Consider the following 25,447-nt stretch of genomic DNA (forward strand, 5'->3'; position numbering starts at 1 on the left):
TCCCTCAGAGCTACTGAACACTTATTTAAAGAAAAAAGATAAACAGCTTATCAAAAAAGCAGAGACAAGAGAGTAAGCCCAGACAGTCAATGAAAGAAAAGAAAATGCTAATCTAGGCAAAAAATAGAATTAAAATGGGTTACACACTAGAAGATGACAGGTGTCTGCTGAGGAAAAAACAAAAAAATCTTACATAAGGGCTAAAAAGAGTGCCTACAACCCTTGAAATGCCTGAGTTGTCAGAACAATGGAACTGGGTGTTCACAAGAGTCATAAAAGACACTGTTCTGCATACTCAAATGCTGAATTCTAACAGCCATTTCAGCTTTCCAGCAAGAGGCCCTAGATTCCAGAACCTGGGCCAGTAGTACACTGACCTCAGCAAGTTTTACGGAAGCCAGTCAGATTCCAGAGGGTGCTGAAGTGTGGAGTGGAGGTAGGAGGGTTTACTTTGTGGTGATGTCACTCATGAACAACAGCTGAGGATGAGAACTGAAAAATCTTATGTTTATTTTCAAGTAGTACAAGAAGTCATATAAGCACCGTACCATAAATAGGGTCCACAGTTATAGACAGGCAGTAACACTGAGTATTCATTAAAATAGGGAATCCAGTATTTTGCTGAAGTTCTTACGTGATGGACTTTGTTTCAAAGGTGATGTGGTTTTTTTCCATTGCTTAGAAGTACAGCTTCATGAACTCATTTTTATGGGGGTAAAAATGATCTAGAATAGCACTGCATGCTGTTGCTGCTTATGAAGATAACACAAAGTGTTGTGTCTATCAATTCAGGTTTAGCTTAGATAATCAAAATGATTAAGAGGTTTAAACAGTGGCATTATCATAAGAGTCTTAAAAGTCCAGAACACTTCAATTTAGAAAGGAGCTTATTACAAAAAAAATTTAAAAAAGCTAATAGATCAGGTCATTACTTTCCAAAATCTAAAATGGTAGAAGCTATGGAACACTCAGTAAAGCTAAATCAACTCATAACAGAAGAAGCAACAGTCAGTGAATTTCAGTAACTTGCTGCTACACGAGACAGCGTTCGTAGATTCAAGAGGGACTGACAACTTCAGTAAAAGGAGTTGCTTGTGGTGTGCCCGTTAACATCCCTAATCCAAGCATTATGCATAGTGAGGGACCTGTGAGGGGGAAAAACGGCAATCAAAAGCAGTTAGGCTCACACGTTTCCTTGAATTGCGTCTCTGAGTACTGCTACTTCTGGAGACAGAAAATTGGGCTAGACAGACCACTGAGCTGATTCAGCAAGGCATTTCCTTTGATCCTATTTGCTTGTAAAAAGCCAAACAGAATTTTCACCTTATATTCAGTAGAGGAGCTTAAAAGAACCAGAGCATCTGTGAAAAATTGTTTCCTTCATAGGAAGGATGCTTCACATGAGTAGATCCTATATGATTTTACTGAAGCCGCTTCAGTTTCAAATGTATAACAAATATGCACAGAAATGTCAGTTGCAGAGGGTCAGTTTAATGCTTACACGAATTTCAGAGTGAGAGAAGCACCATTTGCCCTTTCAGTCAGTAATCAACATTCAGACAGAACAGCATGAAAGCAAGAAACTGATGTTAAATTAACTGCTTAGCTGAAGTGCAAAATAGCTTACTTAAGCTCTGATTTTGTATCTTCACCAAGTAGCCTTTTGGGTATCGCAGTGAGAACAATGTGTACCTCAGGAACAAAGGAACATTTTGAAATACACAGAAGGAAAATAAAGATTAATCCTCATAGCTTCCTAGCCTGGCTTACCAGAGAAGGTTCACTATGCAGGCTTCAAATGCATAAAATGCAGCCCAGTATTATCATCAAAGAGAACTCTGAAGATGTATAGTTTCCAGAGGAACTCTTAGCACTAAAAACATCTGTTAAAGATGGTAAAAGCAGCATTTAGAAATAAAGTTTTATATATGATCTTACAAGTTTTTGCTTTTGTGCTAGATCTTGTTTTAAAGCTTAGTTCTGCAGGTCAAACAGAGCCAGAAATATTCAGTAAATATGTCTATTCTGTATTTGGAAGAAGTGAAGAATATACTTTGGAGACAATGAAATTATTTCTGTTTTAACAGTAATGGTGGTGGGAAATTGCAGGAATCAGACTAAGTCTATGCAAACAGATAATATCTGTACGAGGTCTAGCAGATCAACTAAGAAGCTCTCAGTTCCCAGTCTGAGCTCCAGCACTCTGGCATTTAAGTCCTAGAAGACTGGAAAGCCCATCAGCAGTAACAATTCAAATAGAACGCACAATGAATGCCAATCACCATGGCATTACAGAAAATATGACCTTACATCTTAATAAAAACAAATAAGCTTGTCAAAATCTCAAAGGTTGTATTGATATAGTGTAATTATTATTTCATAAGGTATGTCATATAAGCCTACACCAGGACTCATGCCGTTCGCCATATTCATAAACAACCTGGAAAGGAGTAAAGCAGACCAGTGGCAAAGTTTATGGATAATACCAAGTTATGAGCATGGCTGAGGATGAACTACTGAGTGAGACTTCACAGTGTTGATTTTCATTTGTCATTTTATTTATCAATACAAATCACACATGAAGTGACATTAACATTGCTAACTACTACCACTGGGGACAGATCTTGAGGTTATGTTAGTCTTAGTTCTATTCAGGAGTCAGCTCACTGCTCAGCAGCAGTCAGAAAGTGAATAGATATGTTAGAAATCAGGAACAGAAGAAAAAGATCTTGTGATACTGTGTAAATGCATAGCTCTACCCCACTTTGAACACTACACAATTTTGATCCCAGCATCTCAAAGCTAAAATCACTAAAACAAGAAAGATGAAAGGTATGGAATGTCTTCCCTATAAAGAACCATTAGGTAAGCCAGGCCTCTTCAATCTGGAGAAATAATGAGAAGGCAAATATGCCAAACCTGTAACACAGCCAGATGGACAATGTAGGAAGGTAGATCAAAATGAGACCAGATAGGAATGAGAAGCCAAGGAAATAAGCAGAGGGTGCAGGTTTCTTCCTCCAACATGCCACTGAACACACAGAGAACATACCTCTCCATGAGCTGGAAAGAGATATGAGCTAGGATAGTACAAGGAGGAAGTATTTTATGTGCTTGTGTTACACTCTTGCCCACGCATCCATTTTTTGTCCCTGTGCTGGGTATACCTTTTGCTTGAACCAGTACAACTACCTACTCTAACATAAGAGCATTCTTACAGAACACAGAATTAACCGATTAAAGAATGTCTAACTGGTAGATCCTGGTGGTGCTTACAAGTCCCACAGAGATACTCTTTACCAGTTATCTGGGAGAAAAAAAAAAAATCTAAAGCTGTTCCTGGTAGAAGTCAGCTGAAAAGAGCAATGCTTGGGATTGCTGCAGCCACATGTATCAACAAGAAATATGGGGTGCACTTACAGCATGAGAAACTGTATCTTGGGAGACTGCAATTCAGGGGACCTTTGAGGTCATGTTCGTTGTGGTTACTATGAGAGCAAATACAGCTCTCAAGCACATAAGGAAGAAGCACAAAAGCTGACAAGTGCTTGCTTTTATATTTCTCTGGTCACAAGTATGTTTGCAGACAAATGGTGCAGGAAAGTTAATTGCTCAATGACTAGAAATCATATCTAAAGTTCCAAAGAATCATCACTGCATCTGTGAAAAAAAATAATGTTAACTGTTGACTTTTTTACTACCTAAACATGCAAATTCAGGACATGGTGGTCCTTTTACTAACAGACAAGAGCTGAACAAAATCCATCACTGGATGATCTATGTTACAGAAGTCTCTCTAGCAAGAGGCCATAGCTGTGGAGAGCACACACTTCTACTGTAATATAATTTTCACAAGCAATTGGTCTTTTGCCTCTTGTCTAGAACAGCTTTTGCTTGAACACAAACTTGTCATCTGTACTGTCTGAGGGCTATAATTTGAATAAACAAGGCAGCTTTTTTCTTTTTTACTGTCATGCACTTGAGACTGATCGCTGAAAACTAAGCAGTGTAGTGGAAAAAAGTATATGGAACAAGCTGACACTCAAAGCCATTCCAAGTTCCACGAAGAAGATGAGTCACTTGTTCAAGTAAAAACATTAACCTATGAGATACTGGTAGCTGTAAAAGGAGGATCAAATGCAGATTTTGAGACTAAGATGTGCATAGTGGATACATGCATTTGCCTTTGCTTCTTATCAGGTCTGTAACTTAAGACAACCTATTTGTGCCACTAGTGAAACAATTACATCTTGAAAACCTCCAATGATGGGAACTTTACCATGTCTCTGGGGAGGTTGTTCCTGTGACTGATTGTTCTCACAGGAAAAAAAAAAATTTCTCTCTTACCTTGAGTTGAAATCTCTCCAATGCAACTTGCACCCATTGCCCCTTGTGAAGGGAAAGCCTCCATCCCCTTTGTAGCTGCCCATAAATTGTAGAGTGACAGTGATGAGAGATTCTTCTTCTCCTAGCTTGAGTTAACAGCATTCTAGGAGCACTCATCCAAAAAGACATCCAAAAGCAGGAACTATAATACAACTTCGCTACATCCTCAATGGGCTATGGCAGATATATCTGTATCCTCAAATAGCATTAAATGTAAAACAAAGGCATCAGTAGGATATGAAGTATGTGTATTAGTGCAAATATGAAAGGCTTTAGAGCCTGAAGGCCATCTGGCTGCAAGGCAGCTAGTTATTAGACTGTTACACAAACCCTGCTGGCTTTCAGCATAAAACATTAAGTTTGCAAAGAAACATGCAAGCTCATACTTGAAAGTGTTTAACATTTTTGATAATCCTTTTACAGAGGCAAGAAAAATATCTCAATGTTTCATTATTTCAAGTATTTGTTCCATCAAATTCAACCTGAATGTTCTTCTTAATTGCTTGATTTTCAATTATGTCTGTAAGTTATTTATAAAAAGTTTTCTGAAGACTAACACAAAGTACAATTTGAGAGAAAAGATCACTGGAGTGGCTGCTGAGCTATTTAAAATCCCCTAGTCAGACTGAAAGCAGCTGCTAATATTTGTGTAGAGAACTGTTTTCAGGAAAAGAGCTGCTTTCTCCGAACATCAAAACCAACAGATATCAGAAAGCATACTTCCCTCGTTCTGAGAAGTAATTTTTTTGAGCATTTCACCTTGCACCGTATCATTGTTTATTGGAAAGAGACAGTCCCTCTCAGCTGTAAAGACCTATTCACATTTAGCGCAAGGAGACACTGTACATGACAACTATGCAAAAGTGCACATGGGGCTACCCTCACCATGTAAGAGTGCACAAGCTTTCAGTATTTCACCTTGAATTGGTCTGACACTTCTGTCCCGTTTTCTCATCACATCACCCTCTCCCTCCTTCAGACCATTTACTAGCTTCCAGATTCTCCATAACACATACAAATCTTGTCATGCAAGGTCTTCCATAATTGTTCCTGCCTTCTTTCTGTTCTGCTGCTGCCATCCAGGATACCCCTTTTCCTTTTGGGCAGGTCATAGTCACGTCCATGCTCAGCTTCTTGCTGTCCCTACCATCCAAACCCTGTAAACTATGATGTGGGATTACCCCTACAGCAAGTCATGTTGTTTGCAATACTCTGAGAAGAGCCAGCAAGTTAGCATAGAAGAAAAAAAAAAAAAAAGCTCAAACCCCACCAAAACAATCCCCAAAAATCCAACAACAAATCAACTTTCATAACGTGCATCAGGTACCACTTGTATGACAACCATCACTGCCCTCAGCTTTTCTCCTCTTGTTTGTACCACATTTGAGATTCATTTGTTCCTCATCATCTCTAAACAGATTAAAAACCTGTCAGAGGGATAACTGTGCCCTCTCTGTTCCCACAGAATATGGCAGTTACATTTTGATTTCAAGCACTAAGCATTAACGTAATACAAATACAGTTAGGAAATAACTACTGTAATCGAGTGAGAAATTGCAGATAGGAAAGTCTTGGAATATTCTGTTAGGCAGAGTGCTTTACTTAGTGGTATGTATTACCAGCCTTCATCTTTTGTTTCTTGCCAGTGGTGTCAAACTTTTACTGGTTGTTACAAGTCTGTCGTGTGAGAAGCTGTTTGCGTTAAACAGAAGGTTGAAGAACTACTCTGGCTTTACAGCACTGGTGTGCTCCAGCTGCCTGTTCCCTAATCACAGAGCACAAACATCAACTATTAAAGGAATGATATTCTGAGATCAACGCACATACTTCTGAAGAGTTTTATTGTCCAGGGACACTGCTGAGCATACCAGTGTGGAGGTATATGCCCTTCACACAAGCAAGACTGAGATCTTTCCAGTAGTATGGAATCATGAAAACACTAACTGGAAGGGATTTCAGGAGATCTCTAGTACAGCCTTCTGCTCGGAGAAGCTAATATCAGGCTATGAATATTAAGAGCAAAATCAGTTGCAGCCACTTTTCTCTACACCCACAGCAGGAACAAGAGGAAGTGTGCAGTGTAGAGCTGAACAGCTCCTACTGTTAAAAAGTTTCTAGTGTTATGTATGTCCATCTGGAGTAGAATGGCAATGAACTCACATCTTCATAGGGCTGTTACAGGATATGCAGCAATGAATTTGCAGCAAGTTGCAACAGAAGTTAAAAAATAAATCAGAAACATTCTTAGCCATGAAAATAATCAGTATAGAATAGTTGCTCAAGCAAGAGCAGCATAGCTAAAAAAGCATTTGTTCAAGACTGCAGCTATCTTCCAAAGGATATTATCTGATGGTACATATGGAATGCAGTCAAGACTGTTCTCAGTTTACATTTCGAGCTGCTTATAGAGTATATTATCAGTTGTGACCTGAAATTTCTCTTACAGCAGTCTTTCCCACACCCTTTGCCCGAACCACACCATAACCCTAGCTTATTGCTAATCACCACTGGGAGAAACCTGTCTACCCTCAAGATCCACCACCGTAAAGTAAATCTGGGATTAGAGCACAATTCCTCAGTTTATGCCTTTCAGCATTTATCTCTAAACTACACTATCTCCTGTGGCAATCTTCAGCTGTATGCACTGTCATCATTTTCTACAGCTCTAGACAACTGCTTAATACATTTTAAATTGTGGCCATTATTCCAATGCTTACTCCTTTTGCCTCAGTATTCTTGACTCCATGGATAAACCCCTTCTGAGGTATCCTTGCAGCATTTCAAGATCTGTGCTTACTTTATCATTCAACAGAAAATGCAAGTATCTAGTTTGAGGCAAACCTGCTCTCTAGACCTTCATAATCCCAAGGTCACCCTTTGCTCCTCAGGAACCAAGCAAGGGAAGTGAGGGGGATACAGGTTGATAATATTAATCCAGATGTTTCAACACTGAGTTATGAGAATTCTTGAGCAAAAGTTATATGCATATTGTTAGTGCCTAGTCTATTTGTACCATAGACTCTGTTATAGTTGCTTCAAATTTAGACAGATCTTCTGCTGAGTGTTTCAACTGATACGTTTAATACATGGTATTTTAATCCCATAGGTGTGTGTACACATACACACACTGCTTTGCATGGAGGGAGACTTCCTATCCCCACGTTAAACCAAAAAAAACAACAACAACAACAAAAAAAAAATCACAGGAAAGTCAAGAGACCTCTCAGCCAGTGGCACATTTCAGTAGAGTCCAGGTAGCTTCTTTCACAGCTATCCATTACGAGAACCAGCTTCTCCAACTGGAAAATACATTCAGAAGCTTTGACAGGAGTGCAAAACATATAGTGAGCTATCAGACAGTCTTATATAAAAAAAAACATTTTTCAACAGTGTCATCTGTGCTTACTATAGTAATTTTAATATACTGTACATAAAATTATTATAAACAGCCTAACCAGAGTTCAAGCTTTTCACAAGCTAAGCAAGCATACTTTTTAACTGTTCATGTCATTTTTATAATGTCTTATTCATCGTTCTTCTCAGGAAAGGGAGACAGGTTTTCAAAAAAGGCATTCAAAAAGTCATTTGATTAGTCTTACGCACTACTTTCAACACGTTTTGTGTGTACGAAAGCACATTCTAAAACCCAAAAGGAAGAAACTGAAAATAAGTAGCTTATGAAGTAAAACTATTTTGTGCCACCTGAATAAGGTATAGAAGACAGACAGACAAATTCTAACTTACTAGCTTAACAGGCTTTTAAACAGCATGCATTTCTATTCACTCTATTCTCAGTAGTAAGTTGTATAATTTTAATTCCTTGCATTCAACAGATCCTTAAGATAGTTGTTCTTCTTTAGTATTCATATCTGCACAATCCTGAGCAAACAATTCAGTAATTGAACTTGACATTCTAATTCACAACATCAGCTTTAGTCTGTATCTTTTTCAAACCCAAAAAACCCCCTGAAAAGTTAATGCTGATAAACCAAAAAGCTGACCTTTGACTTCTGAAGAAAAGTGAGCCAGATGACGGGTTACAAAGAGTCGCAGTTGCTGATTCAGGTCACAGGACAGAATGTCAATGTTCCAGGAACGAATGCCTGCCCAGAAACAACAACAACAACAAAAAAAAAAAAAAAAAAAAAAACAAAAAAAACAAAAAAAAAAAAAAAAGAAAGAAAGGAAAAAAAAAAATAGAGTGAGAGTGAGCTGTTATTACATTTACTCCAGAAACAGAAGTGGAGATAGAGAAGTTAACAGAACATACAACGACCAGTGATGCTCTTCCAAAAGTGCATACTTTGGAGGGAGAAATCTTCAGAAGCAGAGGGCCATAAGATGCTTACCTTCCATAAAACAGCTGTCCCTGAAGTACATGCAGTGAGCAAGTCTTGATTCAACTTGGGCTTCACGCAAGCGAAACTAGCAAGCTACAAGGGACTGAGACTAAATAAATTACACTGCTGCCTAACCAAGCAAATACATTATGTTCGTTTTACATCTTCTGCATTATCCAGCATTGGTAACTAGTAGAGATAGTCTACTGGATGGTTAAACTACTGAACAGCTCAGAGATACCAGCTCCTCTGCTCTTATAGCCTCCAAGTCACAAAAGCCCCCTCCACAACTTGCTCTGCCTAATCACTCCTTCAAAGCCCCTGAGCCCACTGAGATCCACAGAATCACAGAATAGTAAGGGTTGGAAGGAACCTCTGTGGGTCATCTAGTCTAACCCTCCTGCCGAAGCAGGGTCACCTACAGCAGGCTGCACAGGACCTTGTCCAGGCGGGTCTTGAATATCTCCAGAGAAGGAGACTACACAACCTCCCTGGACAGCCTGTTCCAGTGCTCCGTCACCCTCAGAGGGAAGAAGTTCTTCCTCATGTTCAGACGGAACTTCCTGTGCCTCAGTTTGTGCCCATTGCCCCTTGTCCTGTGGCTGGGCACCACTGAAAAGAGCTTGGCCCCATCCTCCTGACACCCACCCTGCAGATATTTATAAGCATTTATTAGATCCCCTCGCAGCCTTCTCTTCTCCAGGCTGAACAAGCCCAGCTCCCTCAGCCTCTCCTCGTAGGGGAGATGTTCCAGTCCCCTCATCATCCTTGTAGCCCTCCGCTGGACTCTCTCCAGTAGCTCTTCATCTTTCTTGAACTGGGGAGCCCAGAACTGGACACAGTACTCCAGATGAGGCCTCACCAGGGCAGTGTAGAGGGGAAGGAGAACCTCCCTCGTCCTGCTGGCCACACTCTTCTTGATGCACCCCGGGATCCCATTGGCTTTCTTGGCAGCCAGGGCACACTGCTGGCTCATGGTTAACCTGTCGTCCACCAGGACACCCAGGTCCCTCACCACAGAGCTGCTCTCCAGCAGGTCCACCCCAAGCCATGGGGTTGTTCCTCCCCAGGTGCAGGACCCTGCACTTGCCCTTGTTGAACCTCATCAGGTTCCTCTCTGCCCAACTTTCCAGCCTATCCAGGTCATGCTGAATGGCAGCACAGCCTTCCGGTGTGTCTACCACACCTCCCAGTTTGGTGTCATCAGCAAACTTGCTGAGGGTACATTCTAACTCTTCATCCAGGTCGTTGATGAAGAAGTTAAACAAGACTGGGCCCAGTACTGACCCCTGAGGGACACCACTAGTTACCAGCCTCCAACTAGACTCAGTGCCGCTGATGACAACCCTCTGAGTTCTGCCATTCGGCCAGTTCTCGATCCACTTCACCGACCACTCATCCAGCCCACACTTCCTCAGCTTCCCTAGGAGTATATCATGGGAGACTGTGTCGAAAGCCTTGCTGAAGTCGAGGTAGACAACATCCACGGCTCTCCCTTCATCTACCCAGCCAGTCATGTCATCGTAGAAAGCTATTAGATTGGTCAGGCATGATTTCCCCTTGGTGAATCCATGCTGACTACTCCTGATAACCTTCTTTTCTTCCACTTGCTTGATGATGGCCTCCAGGATAAGCTGCTCCATCACCTTTCCCAGGATGGAGGTGAGGCTGACCGGCCTGTAGTTCCCTGGGTCCTCCTTCTTGCCCTTTTTGAAGATTGGAGTGACATTGGCCTTTCTCCAGTCCTCGGGCACCTCTCCTGTCCTCCAGGACCTCTCAAAGATGATGGAGAGTGGCTCAGCAATGACATCCGCCAGCTCTCTCAGCACTCGTGGGTGCATTCCATCGGGGCCCATGGATTTGTGGACGTCCAGATCGCTTAAGCGATCCCTCACACAGTCCTTTGAGTTTGCCCTTTAATCTACATTATATAATACAAAGATAATCTATATTATCTTTGTAAGCTAATCGCCTTCATATCACAGCAGGAAGCAGCATCTGCTCCCAGAGCAAGTGGCACTGTGCCTTGCTGGGGACGTCACCTTCAGACCTCAGTGTGAGCAGTTGTACACTCTGGATGACATCAGACACTACAGATCACAGATCTTCACATCCCAGTGAGGAGCAGCCTCACTAGATGGTGCAATACTATACTTTGACACTATGAACAAAACCAGGATACCAGCATGCATCACCACTCCAGCCTCTTGTGCTGCTGCCTGCTGAAGTACAGATGTCGCAGGCCAATGCCACAGACTTCTAAGAGTTAACTGAAAGAAGAATTTCAGCCCCAGTGTTTATCAATGGGGTCCTCACTGAGAGTTCTGGAGACATGTCCTCTCTTGCATAAAATATCAGATACATTAAAACTTTCTATCTGCTTTCTTTCAAGTGAAGCATGTTGGTTTTTCATGGAGATATTCTCATTTACTGCAGTTCTAGTTCTCTAGCACAGTGACTCCACATTGTGCAGCAGCTTCTGCTGGCCACTGGTAGGAAACAGGATCTTCTGGGACACAAGCTCCAGCTTTCTACACATAACCAAGACAGAGCTAGTAATCGTTGCATCACACAGTTCATGAGTCTCAAGGCCTGCAAAATCTACAGCAGCTCAAGAAAACTTTGTTCTTAATTTCTTTTTCTGGTTGACAGCAGAGTAACATAGCTTATTTATTACCTGACAGCCTGCACTGCAGAGCACACAAGAAAAAACCTCAGTAAACCCTCTGAACATTAGAAAAAGAAAAAAGAAAAAACAACTTACCACCCTCAGTGTCACATAACATCTATTCTTTTCAGTTTGGACATGGGATAGGAATAAATGACACATGTAATAAAAGACAGTGAGCAAGAAGGTGAACAAAATGTTCTCCTGTGCTACACTCTTGGAAAGCACAACTGTTTAAACAAGTGGCCAATATAGTGCATCTTAATGCAGTACTGACAAGCATTCTGACCTGGACAGGAACAAGGTGGCACTCTGCAGGGCAAATCCTGCTGACTAGCTGCTGTGTCACTGTCATGGTGTCCTACTGCAGCAATAAATGCTATTTGAGGTACTGCTACATCCTCTAGGATGCAGCGAGATCCTCTTTCAGAGCAAGGAAAGGGAAGAGTGGAATCATCATCTCACTCATCATCCTACTTGCAACCATTTATTCAACTTTTTTTTTTCCCCTCCAGGTAGCCTGAAGTTACTCCTAATCTCTCCACACTTGCCACAATTTCAGTTTATCATCCCACAGCACAGGAGCCAGAACATTGTCCTTGCTGATTAGGATCCTCTACCTCATGACACAAGAGTGCAGACTATACCATAATGAGGTTTCTAAATATTCATGCTCTTTGCACATGCACAGCTTGGGTAAGGTACCATGTGACTCAGTTTTCTATCCCTTTCCTAATGCCCTTGTGAACTTCTCTTATTTCCTGCTGAGGTAATTGGCTTATAAGATTTGGCATTTCCCCCTAATACCAGACCTAGTCTTCCAGATATTGTTTCAAAACTGGACAAAGTCACACAGGAACAGAAAAATAAGAGCAGTATTTATTAGACAACACTTTAGAATAACTGTTCCAGCATCCCACAGATACACAATGCCACTGCCTAAGAAGCACTACACATGGAAAACAGCAGGTTCCCATAGTGTCCTATATTCACTATTCTATTCTCCTGAACCAAGGTATAGGAAGTCTGCAAAAGCACGCTTTTTGGATCAGCCAGAACAAGAGATTTATTCACTGAAAAAAAAAAACCTGTGTGGTGGGATTTTTTTTGCACAGACAGGGTGCCACAGCCAACAGAAAAAAGACATAAAACCTAGCTTTGGCATCCTTTAGAAAACCCTATCTAGATGCATAGTATGTAACACTTAGGACCAACTTTGCTTACCAACTTTATTTGCCAATCCGATTGTTATCAGGGCTGTAAGCCCCTTACCATATTTACCAAGTTGCAGAAAAATGCTTTTCTGAAGGGCAGAAGCATTTTGTTATTTACACTGCTTTATTTCCTGATGAAATCAAGTCTTCTGCTCAGCAGCCTGTTCTATGCTCACACAAACCCTGTCCAGCAAGCTATCATTCAAGAAATGAGAATCATCACACTTGTACCATTTCCACATTTCTTGAACTCCCTGAATCAAGAGTATAGCTGTCTCCAACATTATAATATGCTGTCTGTTGACAGATCTCAGGACCCTGCTGTCATTTTAACTATTTCTACTTATTATATCCATCTTCCAATTTGCAGATCTTGGTCTATGACAAGAAGATGTTGTTCTCCCATTTCATAGTGGGGAAAACTCCTCTATGACTTACTGGAGGTCTTACTCCAAGTCAGTGACACAGGAAAGTCCAAAATCCAGGTTCCTAGCTCCCTCAGCAGTTCACTTCTACTGTTAGTAACCTACCAATATGGCTTAAATGGCTCTTATGCAAAGATGTGTCTGCACTTGGCAGAATTTCAGTAGGTTTCTGGTCAGACAAAACTAACTGTAGAACTTACTTCTGCTGTGGCAGTTACAATTTATGTTGCAAAATCAGCATTTATTTTTTCTTTCCAATGCAAATTCCCAGGTTATTGGCATATGACCGCAGAATCAAAGAGGAAAATCTATTAATTTACAGTCTGATCTGTCACTATTTCAAAGATTCAGAGGATGAATAAGGACGCAGGTTGGCACACCGGTTCAGTAAAGTGCCAAGCAAAGATGGTCACCCTGTTGCGCAGAAAGCAGGAGTAGCCCCTTCAAAGAGGGGCTTTCAGAGGCCAAATGTTGATAATCTGACCCACCGCTACTGAATAAAGCTCTCCCTTGGAAAATGGAATGAAACCCTGTTCTCGAAGTAGCTGGTAAGTGGCCTGTCAGCAGAGATGGATGGAAAAGATGCTGAAGTGGAGAAATTGGACAAGATTTGCCATTTTTACACCCACGCCCTCTCTTAAATTGTACTGTCCATCTGTTCCTCGGTGCTGTTGATGCTTGAGAGAAAAACAGTCACAGAAATATCTCCAAATAGCACAGTTTGGCCAATAGTTACAACTGTTATCACTGGCATCTTTTAAACCAATGTGTCTTGGAAATGGGGGGCAAGGGGGAAGAAGTGCATGCAAAGTCAAAAACCTGTGGCTTTATTTTTCAGAGGTGTACTAAACTGCTTTTTAAGGTCCTGATGTAGCTGACCCCCCGTCCTCTCCCTTTTTCTTCAGAACGATCAGACACTGCCACAAGGCAAGAACTACCATCTCACCACCTCCTCCCCCCTCACTTTTAAACAAGGCTTCGTCTAATGTACAAAGACCGATTCATCGCCAGGGCCTCTGGGTGCTACCACAACATGGATAACAAAGGAGTGAAGTGTTACGGCAGTCCTGGCAGTCCTGTCTCGCTCCGTGTCATTGCTGAGGCAGTCCACTGCGGTGCTTACCCTCCCGCAGCCTCCCTGCTCCCCACAGCTGCTCCTCAGGGAGAGACCCAGGCCCCTGTCTGCAGCTGTCCCCTGGCACCGCAGTAAACAGCCAAGCGAGACAAATCCTCCAACCAATAACACTAAAGTCTGGGGTAAGGTGGAAGTAAGACGTAACCCACTGACCCACTAATCAAATAGAAACTTGGGGAAATTAGAACCATAAAATGTCTCCAAACTTTAAGACATTCAAAACCAGCGTTAACTGCATTTCACTAACGCAAACAAAGGAATACTCAGGGGGATTAAAAAGATGCAGCAACCTACGGCCTGAACGCCTGCGAGCACGCCAGCCTGCGGCAACAGAGCCGGGCTGGCGCCTTGTCACTGCGCTCCGCCACCGTGCTCCTCCGCGCCGGCCGCCTCAGCGACCGCCGCGCCCCCGGGGCCGCCGCCCGCGCCCCCGCCGAGAGCGGCAGGGCTCCCGCCCCGGCCCCAGCCCCCTCCAGGGATCTGCGGCCCCGGGACGCGCTCACAAGCGGCCTCCGCCCCCGCCTAGCGGCCCCGGGAGAGCACCAGCCCTGCCACCAGCCGCCGTCCCTCCGGGAGGAGGGGGGCGAGGCCCTGCCGCGGGGCGGCGATGCCGCAGCGCAGGGCAGGCACCGGCAGCTCCGCCCCCGGCCGGACACCGGTGGGGACGCCGCGGCAGGCGCGGGCGGGCTCGCGTCCCCGCGGCGCTCGGAGGCAAGGACCGCCCCCGCCTCGGGACCTGCCGCCGCTCCTCACCGCGCTCCAGGGCGCCGCGCACCGCCCCCCGCTCCGGCTCCGTCCCGATCTCCCCGATCACGGCGAGCAGCGCGTGCCTCCGCGGCTCCCGGCGGCGCCGCCCGCCCGGCAGCCAGGGCGCTGCCGTCTCCATAGCGACCGGCCCGGCCGTGGTCTCCATGGCAACACCGGCGGCCGCTACTGCAGCGCGCGGTGCCTGGCGCACGGCTCTTAAAGAGCCCTGAGCCCCTCCCCGATTGGCCGAACTAGCACGTGGTGTTGCGCTATTGCGAGGGGGCGGGGCGTTCGGGCTGCATCCACCCCTCGGAGCCGCAGGGCGCGCCGGCTCCGGTAGCCCCCAGTGCGCATGCCGGCGCACCCGGGCTGCCCGCCGACGGGGAGTACGGCGCGGGCGCTGGCGGGCCCGCGGCTGGCGGTGAGCTCCAGCCGGCGATGGGGCAGCGGGCAGCGGCGCGCCCGGTCCCCGGCTGGGCGCGGCCGCGCTCCCTTCTGGCACAAGGGGACGCGCGGTCCAGCCGCTAAGCTCAGCGTGGGCGAAACCGTGAGTCGGGCTCACGATTTTGAGGATAGTGGAGTTTAGTTTACCTGCGTGATTCAGTGTGAGGGAGTTAGTTAAACACAGAAATCCACGGAGATTTTAAATGCTTGGTGTTGAGTTGTTGCAGTATCCACAGTAAAATCACCAAACTCAGTGCTGAAAGATGCTTAGGCTTGGCGGTGGCGGCCACGTTCCGACTTCCTTCTCCATGGCTTGGTAGTGAGCAGAACAGTCAGATCTTCATCTCTTCCTGGTGGTTCTTCTTCCTGCTCCATTAATGACAAGTGTAACAGTCTCCAACAGTATGCAATGAGATTTTCTAGATTCCAGAAACATGACACATGAGAAAAACCTCTCTGAGCTTTGCTAGCCACCAGTGTAAAACTGTTGTGAGCTGCCAGCTGCTGTGTAGACAGGAGTTCACAATGCCCAGGGTGAGCGGGGAGGGCCTTAATTGGGGGCACAGCTCCGTATCACTCACTGTTCTAGCTAGCCACGTTTTCAAAGCACTTCAACATCGTATGCGGAAAAGCTAAGTAAACTCCAAGTACGAAACCTCTGTACGCTGAACAAGGGAGAGCCACGAGAAAGTAGTTTCAGATAGAAAAATTCATGTCTTTTCTGACAAAAAGGGAGATCCATCCTGTGCTGATGCAGCTGGGTGGAAAAGCAACCCAGCTGTTGTAAAATGGGAGTCCAGTCAGGAATCATCTGCAGCGTTCCCTAAACCCCTGTCAGGTTCTGCCCTTGGCAGTCTGCCAGATTTCCATAGCCAAGAGCTGCAGTCTAGGAGGCTCGATGGACAGACAAACCAGTGTCCTGCCTGGTTTTGTTCCTTAGCACCCACAAGCCTGCAGTGAGAACACAGCTGCAACCTCAGAAGGTTTGGACCATTGGCATTTTGGCAAGCATATGTGAATCTGTAGTGTCATAAGACTCTGACAGGAGATAATCAGGAAAAAGTCAAACACAGAAAGGGGGGGAAATCCAGAATAATTCTCTCTTCCAGCTACAACTGATGTTACTAGCTTACAGAATTTTCCCAATTTGAGATCTTTAATCAAAAGGTGCTCTAACAGATCTATCGCCTAACAGATAACTTAGGAGATGATGCAATAGGTCTTTTTCACATTAAATTGTGGTGACACCACTGGCTATGATCTTTATGAAATAAATCTCGTAAACAGAGAGAGTTAGTGCATCAAAAGGGTTTAATTTATTTCTGTGTGTTGTAACTTGCATAGCAGCATTAATTTAGTTTGCCTCAAGGGATTGCACTGAAGCAGGTAAATATGTGAATAAAGCAATAAACCTGCAAATAAACACCAGCATACTATAAATTCTATCACGAAAGTAGGATTGTAGATCACAGATGAAAAACATGACAACAAAACATGAAGATGAAAGATTTTCAGAGATTTCATACCAGCTGGTAGAAGTGCCTTCCATTTTCAGGTGCTTCGGGACTAATACTTGCTGCTTATTTGTGACATGGTAGCTTTCCAGAGCTGCAGCTTTTCACTGCAGTGCAGAGACACTCCTCCAGCTGGCTTTCTGCCAAGGAGAAAAGAACCAGGAGACATGCAAACTGAAGTAAAAGCTTAGAAAGGCTATGCAAGCATAGCCATACAGACTAGAACCTCTAAGGAAGACTGTGTACAATTAAGATATGTGATCCATCTCTTATTTATGATGTTATCAATTTGTGTTCTTCTACTGTACCATGAAATGACAGAATAGTGATATTTCTGTTGCTTTCTGATGTGCATCAGAGCTGTCTGTGGTCACAGTAGAATTGGGATGGCTTGATTCCTAGTGTGTGTGCGCTGCATGAGGCAGGAAAATGAGGGATTTCCAGCCTACTAAGTTCCTCCTTTTCCCTGTAAATTCACACTCTGGATCTACATAATAGATCTGCATAGCAATTATGGTGTAAGTTTCTGCTTTCATACACTGCAGCAGTTGCTGGCACCCCCATAAAACATCAAAAGCTGGCTGGGCTGATTACAGATATTAGAGGTCCTGACAAACATCACAGAATGAGAGGTGGCAAAAGCAGGCAAAAGGATTACCTCTAAACAGAGGACAATGATCACAGGTAAATGACCATTACAAAAATGGATTTAGGAAGTCGGCTCAAAATAGTGTAAAAAGGATCTTCATAATGTCACAGGAACAACAATCTGCACAATTTCAGTTTCTCAGTCCTTTAGCTTGGAATGATGACTTCCTGTCCTCTCCAGCTAAAAATGTCCATATAAATAAAAATACTTACGGGATCCAGAGATCTACAGCAGTATCTGAATGAGGGTAATGTTTTTAACTGAGGTAAAATACAATGTCATTTTGGCTCTGACATTTCTAAGAAGTAGGGAAAAATAGGTGACTGCCTAAGTGGACTTTGTTCCTCGCTCAGGCCTTGATCTCTCCTGTGATGAACACAGCTATCCTCACGTGGAGCGGAAGAACTCAACTTTGATAATGCTTCCATGTAGAGATGGAGCCGTGTGGCCATTTATACTGTCACTTCCAAGATGTGTTGTAAGATACAGAAAGAGAAGCAGAGGGCTAAGCCCTTCAGTTTGACCAAATCACATATATTTTTGCTTCTATTTAACCCCATGGGTGATTTATCAGAGTAGTACTGCTATTCCTCACACTTTTGTCTCACGGAAGGTGTTGCAAGATACTGACTGTCTCCTGTGCAATTTAGAACAACTCCAGCTCTCATCAACACTAGGATCTAAGTGCCTCTGAAATTACCATGTATATTCATTGTGTCATTTCCAGTGATCCAGAGCTTTGGAATTAAAATAGATGTTTATCAGACCAAGAAAGGCACTAATTCATACCAATGCAGCAACCCCTTTTTGAAGCCAAGATGATTTTAAATCAATTAAATATTAAATAGAAAATGGCCAGGATTTTTACCTCTTTGTTTCACCTTTCCTCATAACTAAAACCAGTCAAAACAATGTAGCTGAAACAGTCAGGCAAAGCACAAGCATATAACATGAGCACAAATGGAATATTACTATGATTTTTTGCAGACTGAACTGTATGGGTTGCCAGCAGCCTCACTGAACAGTGCAAAGAAACTACAATGCTATGCTTTCCACTATAACTGTGCATATGTCTTTCACTACCTCCCTTGCTCACTAAAGCCATGCGGTGATTTTAAGATTTCTCCAGAAGAGGGTGCAGAGAAACTATGTGATCCTGGCTTATAGTGAAATAGCTAAATAGCAGTATCACATGGTGCATTTTGTGTTCCTGAATATGTTAGGAGTATTGAAAGGAAGTGATATGCAAGTCCGTCGGTAAAGTGTATGCTTGAGAAGGAAGTTAATTTGCTGTGGCAATCTTAGCCATGTATGGCTCACATGATGAAGTATCCTTTTTTTATTGCATTCGTATGGTGAACACTTCTTTGCAGTCAGTCTTTCACAAATTAAGAATATAGATACATTGCATTAATGTTAAGACCCTTTGCATAAAGGCTACAGGAGAGCACTAAATTGCATTGTCATTCATGGTTGCTGCTCGTCCCACCATATGTCCTTCAGTGTTCTACTATTCCTGGAGCACACAGTCTCTGAACACTGGTTAAATGATCAGATACATCACAAATCTTGTATGTTTGCACTGAGATTCAACAGCGATGAAAGACTAAGTAAACCAACTTTAAAATGAATGTAGAAATATCTGAGTAAAATAAAATTTGACAGAGGTGTACATAGATATTAGAAATAGGGTTTAAGAACACAGTAAGTACAAAAATGCCATTTCACTTACCCTGTGGGACGGATTTAGAGGCTTGTTTGTCCTGCCGGATTTGGCATTGCTGTGGCCTAAGGAAGCAGTCCTCAGGTCTGCTGCTTAGGGAGTTTGTGTTATCACATCAAGAGAAACAGACACTTCCACTTTCACGTCTCAAAAGGTAAGACAAGCAAATTCATTGTTTAAATGTATTTATCCCACAACACAGCTCACAGTGATGTCTCTGAATCCTGTAGTCATGTGTCCATCTCTATGCTATGATTTGAAATGGCCTTCGCTTTCCTTAACATTGGAATGAAACAGTATCGATTGCCCTTACCTTACTCTTGGGTCAGCTTAGTGGAGCTTCAGAAGTGTTTTCTCAGCGTCCAGAATGTGTCCTTCTCAAAGAAACACACACCCACATCAGCGGGGCACCCTCTTGGGGCTGCTGTGTAGTTGTTCGTACCCTACTGTGTTCTGAAGGTGATTCAACGTTACTGGGTCTGCTCGCATGTTCCAGATACTGGGTAAAATCCTAAGCCTTCCCAAGTCCAATAAAGGCATATAGCATCTGTGTCTTTGTCAGATAGAGATCTAATGGCTATAGAACCTGTCTGAACGTCCATGTTACCAAGCCAACAAAAAATGAAGGTACCTGATAAATGTAATATGCTTGTAACGTTTAAAAAGTCTTCAAAAATTACTATGCCTGTTTTTTTGCTTTTCCTTTTTCAGTTCTGCTACTGATTCTGTCTCTTGGCCCGTCTGTCTCTCATGCTTTCTTCAACATGGGAATTACAACCTTTGCAGATATCCATTCATTCTCTTTTCACTCGGGGCATGTTAAAGCCAACTGGCTCCAGCTAGTTTGTGCCTGCTAGAAATTATTCCGGTAACCTCATCAGAGCATTACTTCTCACACTAGCAAATCAAATAGGTATTTATTTTAAAACAGAGAGACTGCTGAGATTAGGTTAAAAGGGATATGGAAATAAACTAGGAAGTTTTCCAGAGGTCTTCCCCGTCCTGAGGGAGCTATAGACGATGAGGCCACCCCTCAGTCTGCTCCGAGCCGAACAAACCCGACACCCTCCGCCGCCCCTCGTCAGCCGTGTCCCGCCGGCCGCCCGCGCCGCGCGCTCCGGTACGGCCCGCCAGCGGTCGGGGTCCCGCCCCTCGGGCGGCGTCGGGGGGGCCTCGCTCCGCTGGGGATCCGGGCGCCGGCCCGGGCGCGGCAGCCCCAGCCGCGGCGCGGTCGGCGGGCGGGGTCCGCCCCGTCGCCGCCCGCCTGATGTCAGCGGGGCGGGTCCGATCGGGGGCGGCGGTGTGGCCCGAGCGCCTCTGCCTCCGCCCGGGACGCCGGCCGAGACCAGGTAACGCGGGCCGGCCCGGGGCCACACCGTCGTCTCCCCCCCGCCCGCGACCGCTTTGTCCGTTGTCCTCCGGAGGCGGAGACCGACCCGGGAAGCGGCCGACGCAGCTCCGTCTGGCCAGGCCTCGGCGCCGAGGGCCGGGGCACCGCGCGGGTCCCGTCCGGGGAGCTGCGGCGGCGGCTCAGCCGCCTCACCGGCGGCGCGGAGCGGGGCCGCGGCCGCGCGTCGCGAGGCAGGAGCGGGGCCCGGTCGCGGGGCTCTCTGCGCGGGGCGCCCCGGCGGGGCAGGCCGCAGGCGGCGGGGCAGGCTGCCGGAGGGGCCTGCGGAGGCCCGGCGCGTCTCCGCGTGCGAGGGTGAGCGCTGTCGGGCTCGCCGTGAGCAGCGGAGGTCGGGGGGCGCACGGGCGAGGGGCTGCCATTTCCCTGCCGCTGCCCCTGGTCACCCCGAACGCAGGGCAGGGCCGGCGCAGGCCGGGCCAGGCCGGCCCTGCCCGGTTCGCCCCGGGCGCGTCCCGTTCTGTGAAGCAGGTGGGCTGTTGGTGACCCTCAGTCGCCAGTACCACGCGTTCTTGTTTGCCATTGGACTCACGGACCCCGACAGTGGGCAATACTATGCAGTCTTTATCCCCAGATCAGTAGAGCAGAGGACAGTGCATACATAAAATCACCAGGCAGTTCCTAGAAGTGTCCCCTGTGTAAATAACAACAATTGTAATAATGCAGTACGATGCTTAAGCCTAGATTTTTCAAAGACAAGTAGCATCCTTACTCCTGTAGTAAGTTCAGCTGTCATGTTAGCTATCTCAGTCTAGGTATCTCATTCCCCCTTGAAATCAGGATCTGGAATTTGGTGTTGAAGATGGGACCAGGGGCTGCACTGAGACACAGAAAAATGGATTCACAGTGGAAGAACTGAGAATGAGTTCTAGGAGTCCTGTTGCTTCGTTTCCCATCCTAATTAGTAGGCTACATTGGAAAAGAGTATTCGGAACAAAAGAAACTATAGCTTCAACTGTCCATTGCAAATTCTGGACAACACAAGAAATTCAGAAAAAATACTCCAAATGTGAAAAATCAGACAGCCTTCATACCTTTGCTCATTGAAGGTCTGGTCCTGGACATGTTTCATTTGAAAGTAAAGGAAGCAAAGATTAAATTTGCTCTTTTATCCTCTTTCTTAGATAAAGGTGGCCACACCCTATTTGTAATTTATGATAAGACTCAGACAAAAGGCAATCTGCAAACTGAGGGGGGGGGAATATTTGGAGCGACGATTTGTATCTTATAAAGAAAGCAGGCTGCTTTTTTCATAGCATAAAATGATGGAAAAAATGAGATTACAAATGTAGCACAAAAAATGTGCAGTCAACTTTAACACTCACACGCAGATTTGGCATTTACTAATTTGACTACCTGGACTGAGCTCTCCGTTTTGTCCTGCCCAGGTTCATGCAGAAGTATTGAATTGCAGAAAAATGAGACTGGGAGGGAATTCTGGAGATGGTCTAGTCCAACTTCCTGTTTCAGACCAAGATCGACTATACCTGTTTGTTACTACTTAAAAAAAAAAAGTCTTAAATGTTAGAGACGGCATAATCTTCAAAGCTTCATTAGCCTTTTTAAACATTTTTGCTTATTTCTTTTTTGTCTTACTTTAAACCTATTTGCAGTTCATGTAAACTATATTGCAGTTGTCCTCTAAACCGTGAATATGAAAAACAAATAATTTGCCATGGACTTTTTTCTCTTTGAAGACTGTTAGGATAACCAGTTCCTTTGCCATCTTCTCACTAGACGTAGTGCTTAGCTTAGGCCGTGCCAGTGTAGGGTACAGGACTTATTTTACACATCTAACATATATGCATACTGTACGTAACTATAATGCTGCTGTTTGCACCTTTTTCTGAGGCAGCAGCATGACACTGACTCATGATTAGTTTGTCAGGCACTATGACCACTGATTGGCTTATTTTACACTAATGCCACATAGCCTAGCAGTCCCATCCTGAATTTGTGCAGCCAGTTCTTTCCTTTTGTAGAATATTGCATTGTACCTTGTCCATTTTTCAGACCATTTAAAAATTTTTTTCTTCTGCTGTTTACAGTCCCTCTCCATTTCAGATCACTTGTGGGTTTAATAAGTGTACTCCTTATTTTGTGACCAAGGTGATTAAAGAAAACCGTGAACAGAATAGAAATAGCACATTGACGTTTGGATGCTCACTCAGTCATACATGTTGTGACATAGAACTCATGGTGATTACTTTCTGAGGAGGGATATTCAACAGATTTTTTAGTTATCTTACTGAAATTTCATCACAGCTATGCTTCTCTTGTTGGCTTATGAGAACCTCATATAGATACTGCTTAAAGTCTTGCTATAGTAAAGTTGTTATTCTGCCACTTCTGTCCATAAAGCCTATTGCTCTGACATGAGAAGGAATCGGATCGTTGTTATGTGCCTTGTCTTTACAGATCTATGCTGGCTGCTAACTCCTCTCCGTGTTACCTTCTAGATACAAACTGGTAATTGGTTTGATGATTTGTTATCAAAGTTTTCAAGGATTTGAATGGAATTTTGAGAAAGAGCGACTGGCACATTTGCCACTTCTAGTCTGCAGGTACCTCATTATCCTCCATGAGTTTTGAAAGGTAACTGTTAACACTTCTAAGACAACATTTTTTGGGAAGAAGTCTAGACTCAACAGTTTTAAAACATCTGTCTTAGATAAGCACTCTTTAACCTGTTTGAAGGCTGAAATCTTGTCCTTTGTCGTCGTTTGGCTGAGCTGGATCCCGTTTTCTGTTAACCTGTTCAGAGAAGAACAGTAAATGTTTCTGCCTTCTTAACATTAGCCACCAGTAGCATTCCCTCAGGACAACAGACTGTCAGTTCTTACGGTTGTTGTTTTCTTGTTGCTCTTGTTTATCTTCGGCCTTTTTAACTTTAGTCCTCATATGCTTCTGCCATTCTTTTATACTGATTCTTTAAGCAAGCTGATACAGGCCTCGTGGTGTTCTTTGGCACTGGGGCAAATTTCAGACAGTATCTGAAGTTGTATGTATTTTTGAGACCAGTATACCGGAAAAAACTTTTCAGTAATACAGCTGAATACGTGCTAAAGGAGCATCTTCTGGGAGCTGAACAACCAACCACTAAAGCATCGTTCCTGTGTGGGAACTGTAAACATTTGTAGCCTGTTTAATGTTCTAACATGCATGTGCAAACTTGGATTTCACATTACACACAAAATTTGTTACCACAAACCCGTATTTACAGTGTTTCGCTATGTACAACCTTTTGTCTATAACTTTGCATAATATCAGTTCCTTCCAGGCCAGGTACCATTTTTTCGGTCTTCTGCATTTTTGGTTCTACAACAGGTTTTAGAATAAAATACATAGAATTCTCATCTATAAAAATACAGAGGGGCACAGATGTAAAAAAGAGCGCTTGTCAAAGTGGGTTTAAATTAGTCGATTCAAAAGAACTAGATTTCAGGCAAAAGGTTTAATGCTGAAGGACAACAATACCCCCCCAGTTTGTGCTCCGGGTTTCTTCAGTAACTGCCGTTCATTAACACAAAAACCGGGAAATTAATCCGATTTATATTCCTGCGGCACCTAAGATGCTACACACGCGACTGCGGCGTCTCGGGACGAGCAGCCCTCGGCTGGGCGCCAGCGGCGGGCCCGGGGCTGTTCCGCGCGGCTGTGGCGGCCGCGGGCGGCGGGGCCGGGCCGGAGGGCGCGGGGCGGCCTGCTCGCTCCCCGGCTCCTCGCAGAGCGGCCTGCTCGCTCCGCTTCGCTGAGGGGACGGGGGGCGCGGCAGCTCCAAGCCCGGTCCCGCCTGTTGCGCCGTCGCTGGGCGGCGCCTGGCCGCTGCGCGGAGCCCGCCAGGCGGCGCCCGAGCCGGCGTCCCCCTGGTAACGGCGGCGCGGGGCGGGCGGGTCGCGCGCCGCCAATCGGCGTGCTGCAATATGGCGGCCGCGGGAAGCGCGGCGCCGTGAGGCGGCCTGGCCGGCCCGTGCGGGGCGCGGGCGCCGTAGGGCCGTGGCCGGGTTCCGCCTCCCGCGGCGACTTGCATGGCGCGCGGCGGCGGCGGCAGCCAGCTGGACCCCGGCTTCTCGCAGCAGGACACGCCCCGCCTGATCGTGGAGGACTCGCAGCCCGAGAGCGCGGGCGCGGCGGAGGACGCGGAGCAGGCCTGCCTCGGCGTGCTGGCCTGCCGGCTGCCGGCCCCTCGGAGCCCGAGCCCCGTGCTGGTGAGCGCCCGCGGCGGCGCGGCCCGGCCCGGCCCGGCCCGGGCCTGACGCGGCCCGTGCGTCTGTGTTGCAGGAGATCGTCCGCGGCCCCGCCGGCAGCCGGGCACCCGCGGGTGGCGGGGCGGCCCGGGAGCGACCCGCAGGTAAGAGCCGGGCGCGGCGTCGCGGCCTGCGCGAGGAGGGCTGCAGCCGCGCTAACGGCACTGTGCTTGCAGAGCCGATGGAGAACCCTGCCCGCCCGGACGCAGCCGGCCCGCAGATCCGCGCCGCGGAGGACGTACCACCGCCCGGCGGGGAGAGCAGGTGCGTGGGCCGGGCCGCGGGGCCGCCATCCCCCGGCACGGCGCGCCGGCTCTCGGCCGCCTGCTCCCGGGCCTCGCCCGCCCCGTAAAGCCGCTGCCGCGCACCGAGGACGGGCTTCCAGTACGAGCGTGGTGCTGGCTGCGGCAGCGCCTGGCGCGGCCCCGCGTCGGTGGCCGGCCCCGCGGGGGTGCGTGGCTCGCAGGACTTGGGAGCGTGGGGTCAGGCGCTGCTGCTGCGGAGCAACCCCTCGGACCATGAGCGGGCGGTAAGAGGGAGCCTGCAGGAA

At 45.9% G+C, this 25,447-nt stretch overlaps 2 protein-coding genes across 11 annotated transcripts in view; one reads left to right on the top strand and one right to left on the bottom strand.

The window, feature by feature from the left end:
• MAP1A (microtubule associated protein 1A) overlaps positions 1-15,108 on the bottom strand; it is a 68,530-nt gene extending 53,422 nt beyond the window's left edge. The window contains exons 1-2 of the mRNA XM_075432253.1: positions 14,922-15,108; positions 8,388-8,489 (exon numbers count right to left, since the gene is read on the bottom strand). Of these exons, the coding sequence (XP_075288368.1) occupies positions 8,388-8,489; positions 14,922-15,081 (262 nt within the window). The 5' untranslated portion in view covers positions 15,082-15,108. The remainder of the gene's footprint in view (positions 1-8,387; positions 8,490-14,921) is intronic.
• Positions 15,109-20,495: 5,387 nt separating this feature from the next.
• TP53BP1 (tumor protein p53 binding protein 1) overlaps positions 20,496-25,447 on the top strand; it is a 34,305-nt gene continuing 29,353 nt past the window's right edge. For 3 of the 10 annotated variants that reach the window (XM_075431353.1, XM_075431354.1, XM_075431355.1), the window contains exons 1-2: positions 24,618-24,858; positions 24,932-25,161. In XM_075431353.1, coding sequence (XP_075287468.1) covers positions 24,679-24,858; positions 24,932-25,161 — 410 coding nt within the window. In that variant the 5' untranslated portion in view covers positions 24,618-24,678. Of the gene's footprint in view, positions 20,595-24,617; positions 24,859-24,931; positions 25,162-25,447 lie in introns of those variants that run through there. The other 7 variants (XM_075431356.1, XM_075431357.1, XM_075431361.1 and 4 more) reach the window with 6 other exon arrangements.

The sequence above is a fragment of the Opisthocomus hoazin genome, chromosome 10, assembly GCF_030867145.1.
Source record: "Opisthocomus hoazin isolate bOpiHoa1 chromosome 10, bOpiHoa1.hap1, whole genome shotgun sequence".
In the NCBI taxonomy this organism is placed as follows: domain Eukaryota; kingdom Metazoa; phylum Chordata; class Aves; order Opisthocomiformes; family Opisthocomidae; genus Opisthocomus; species Opisthocomus hoazin.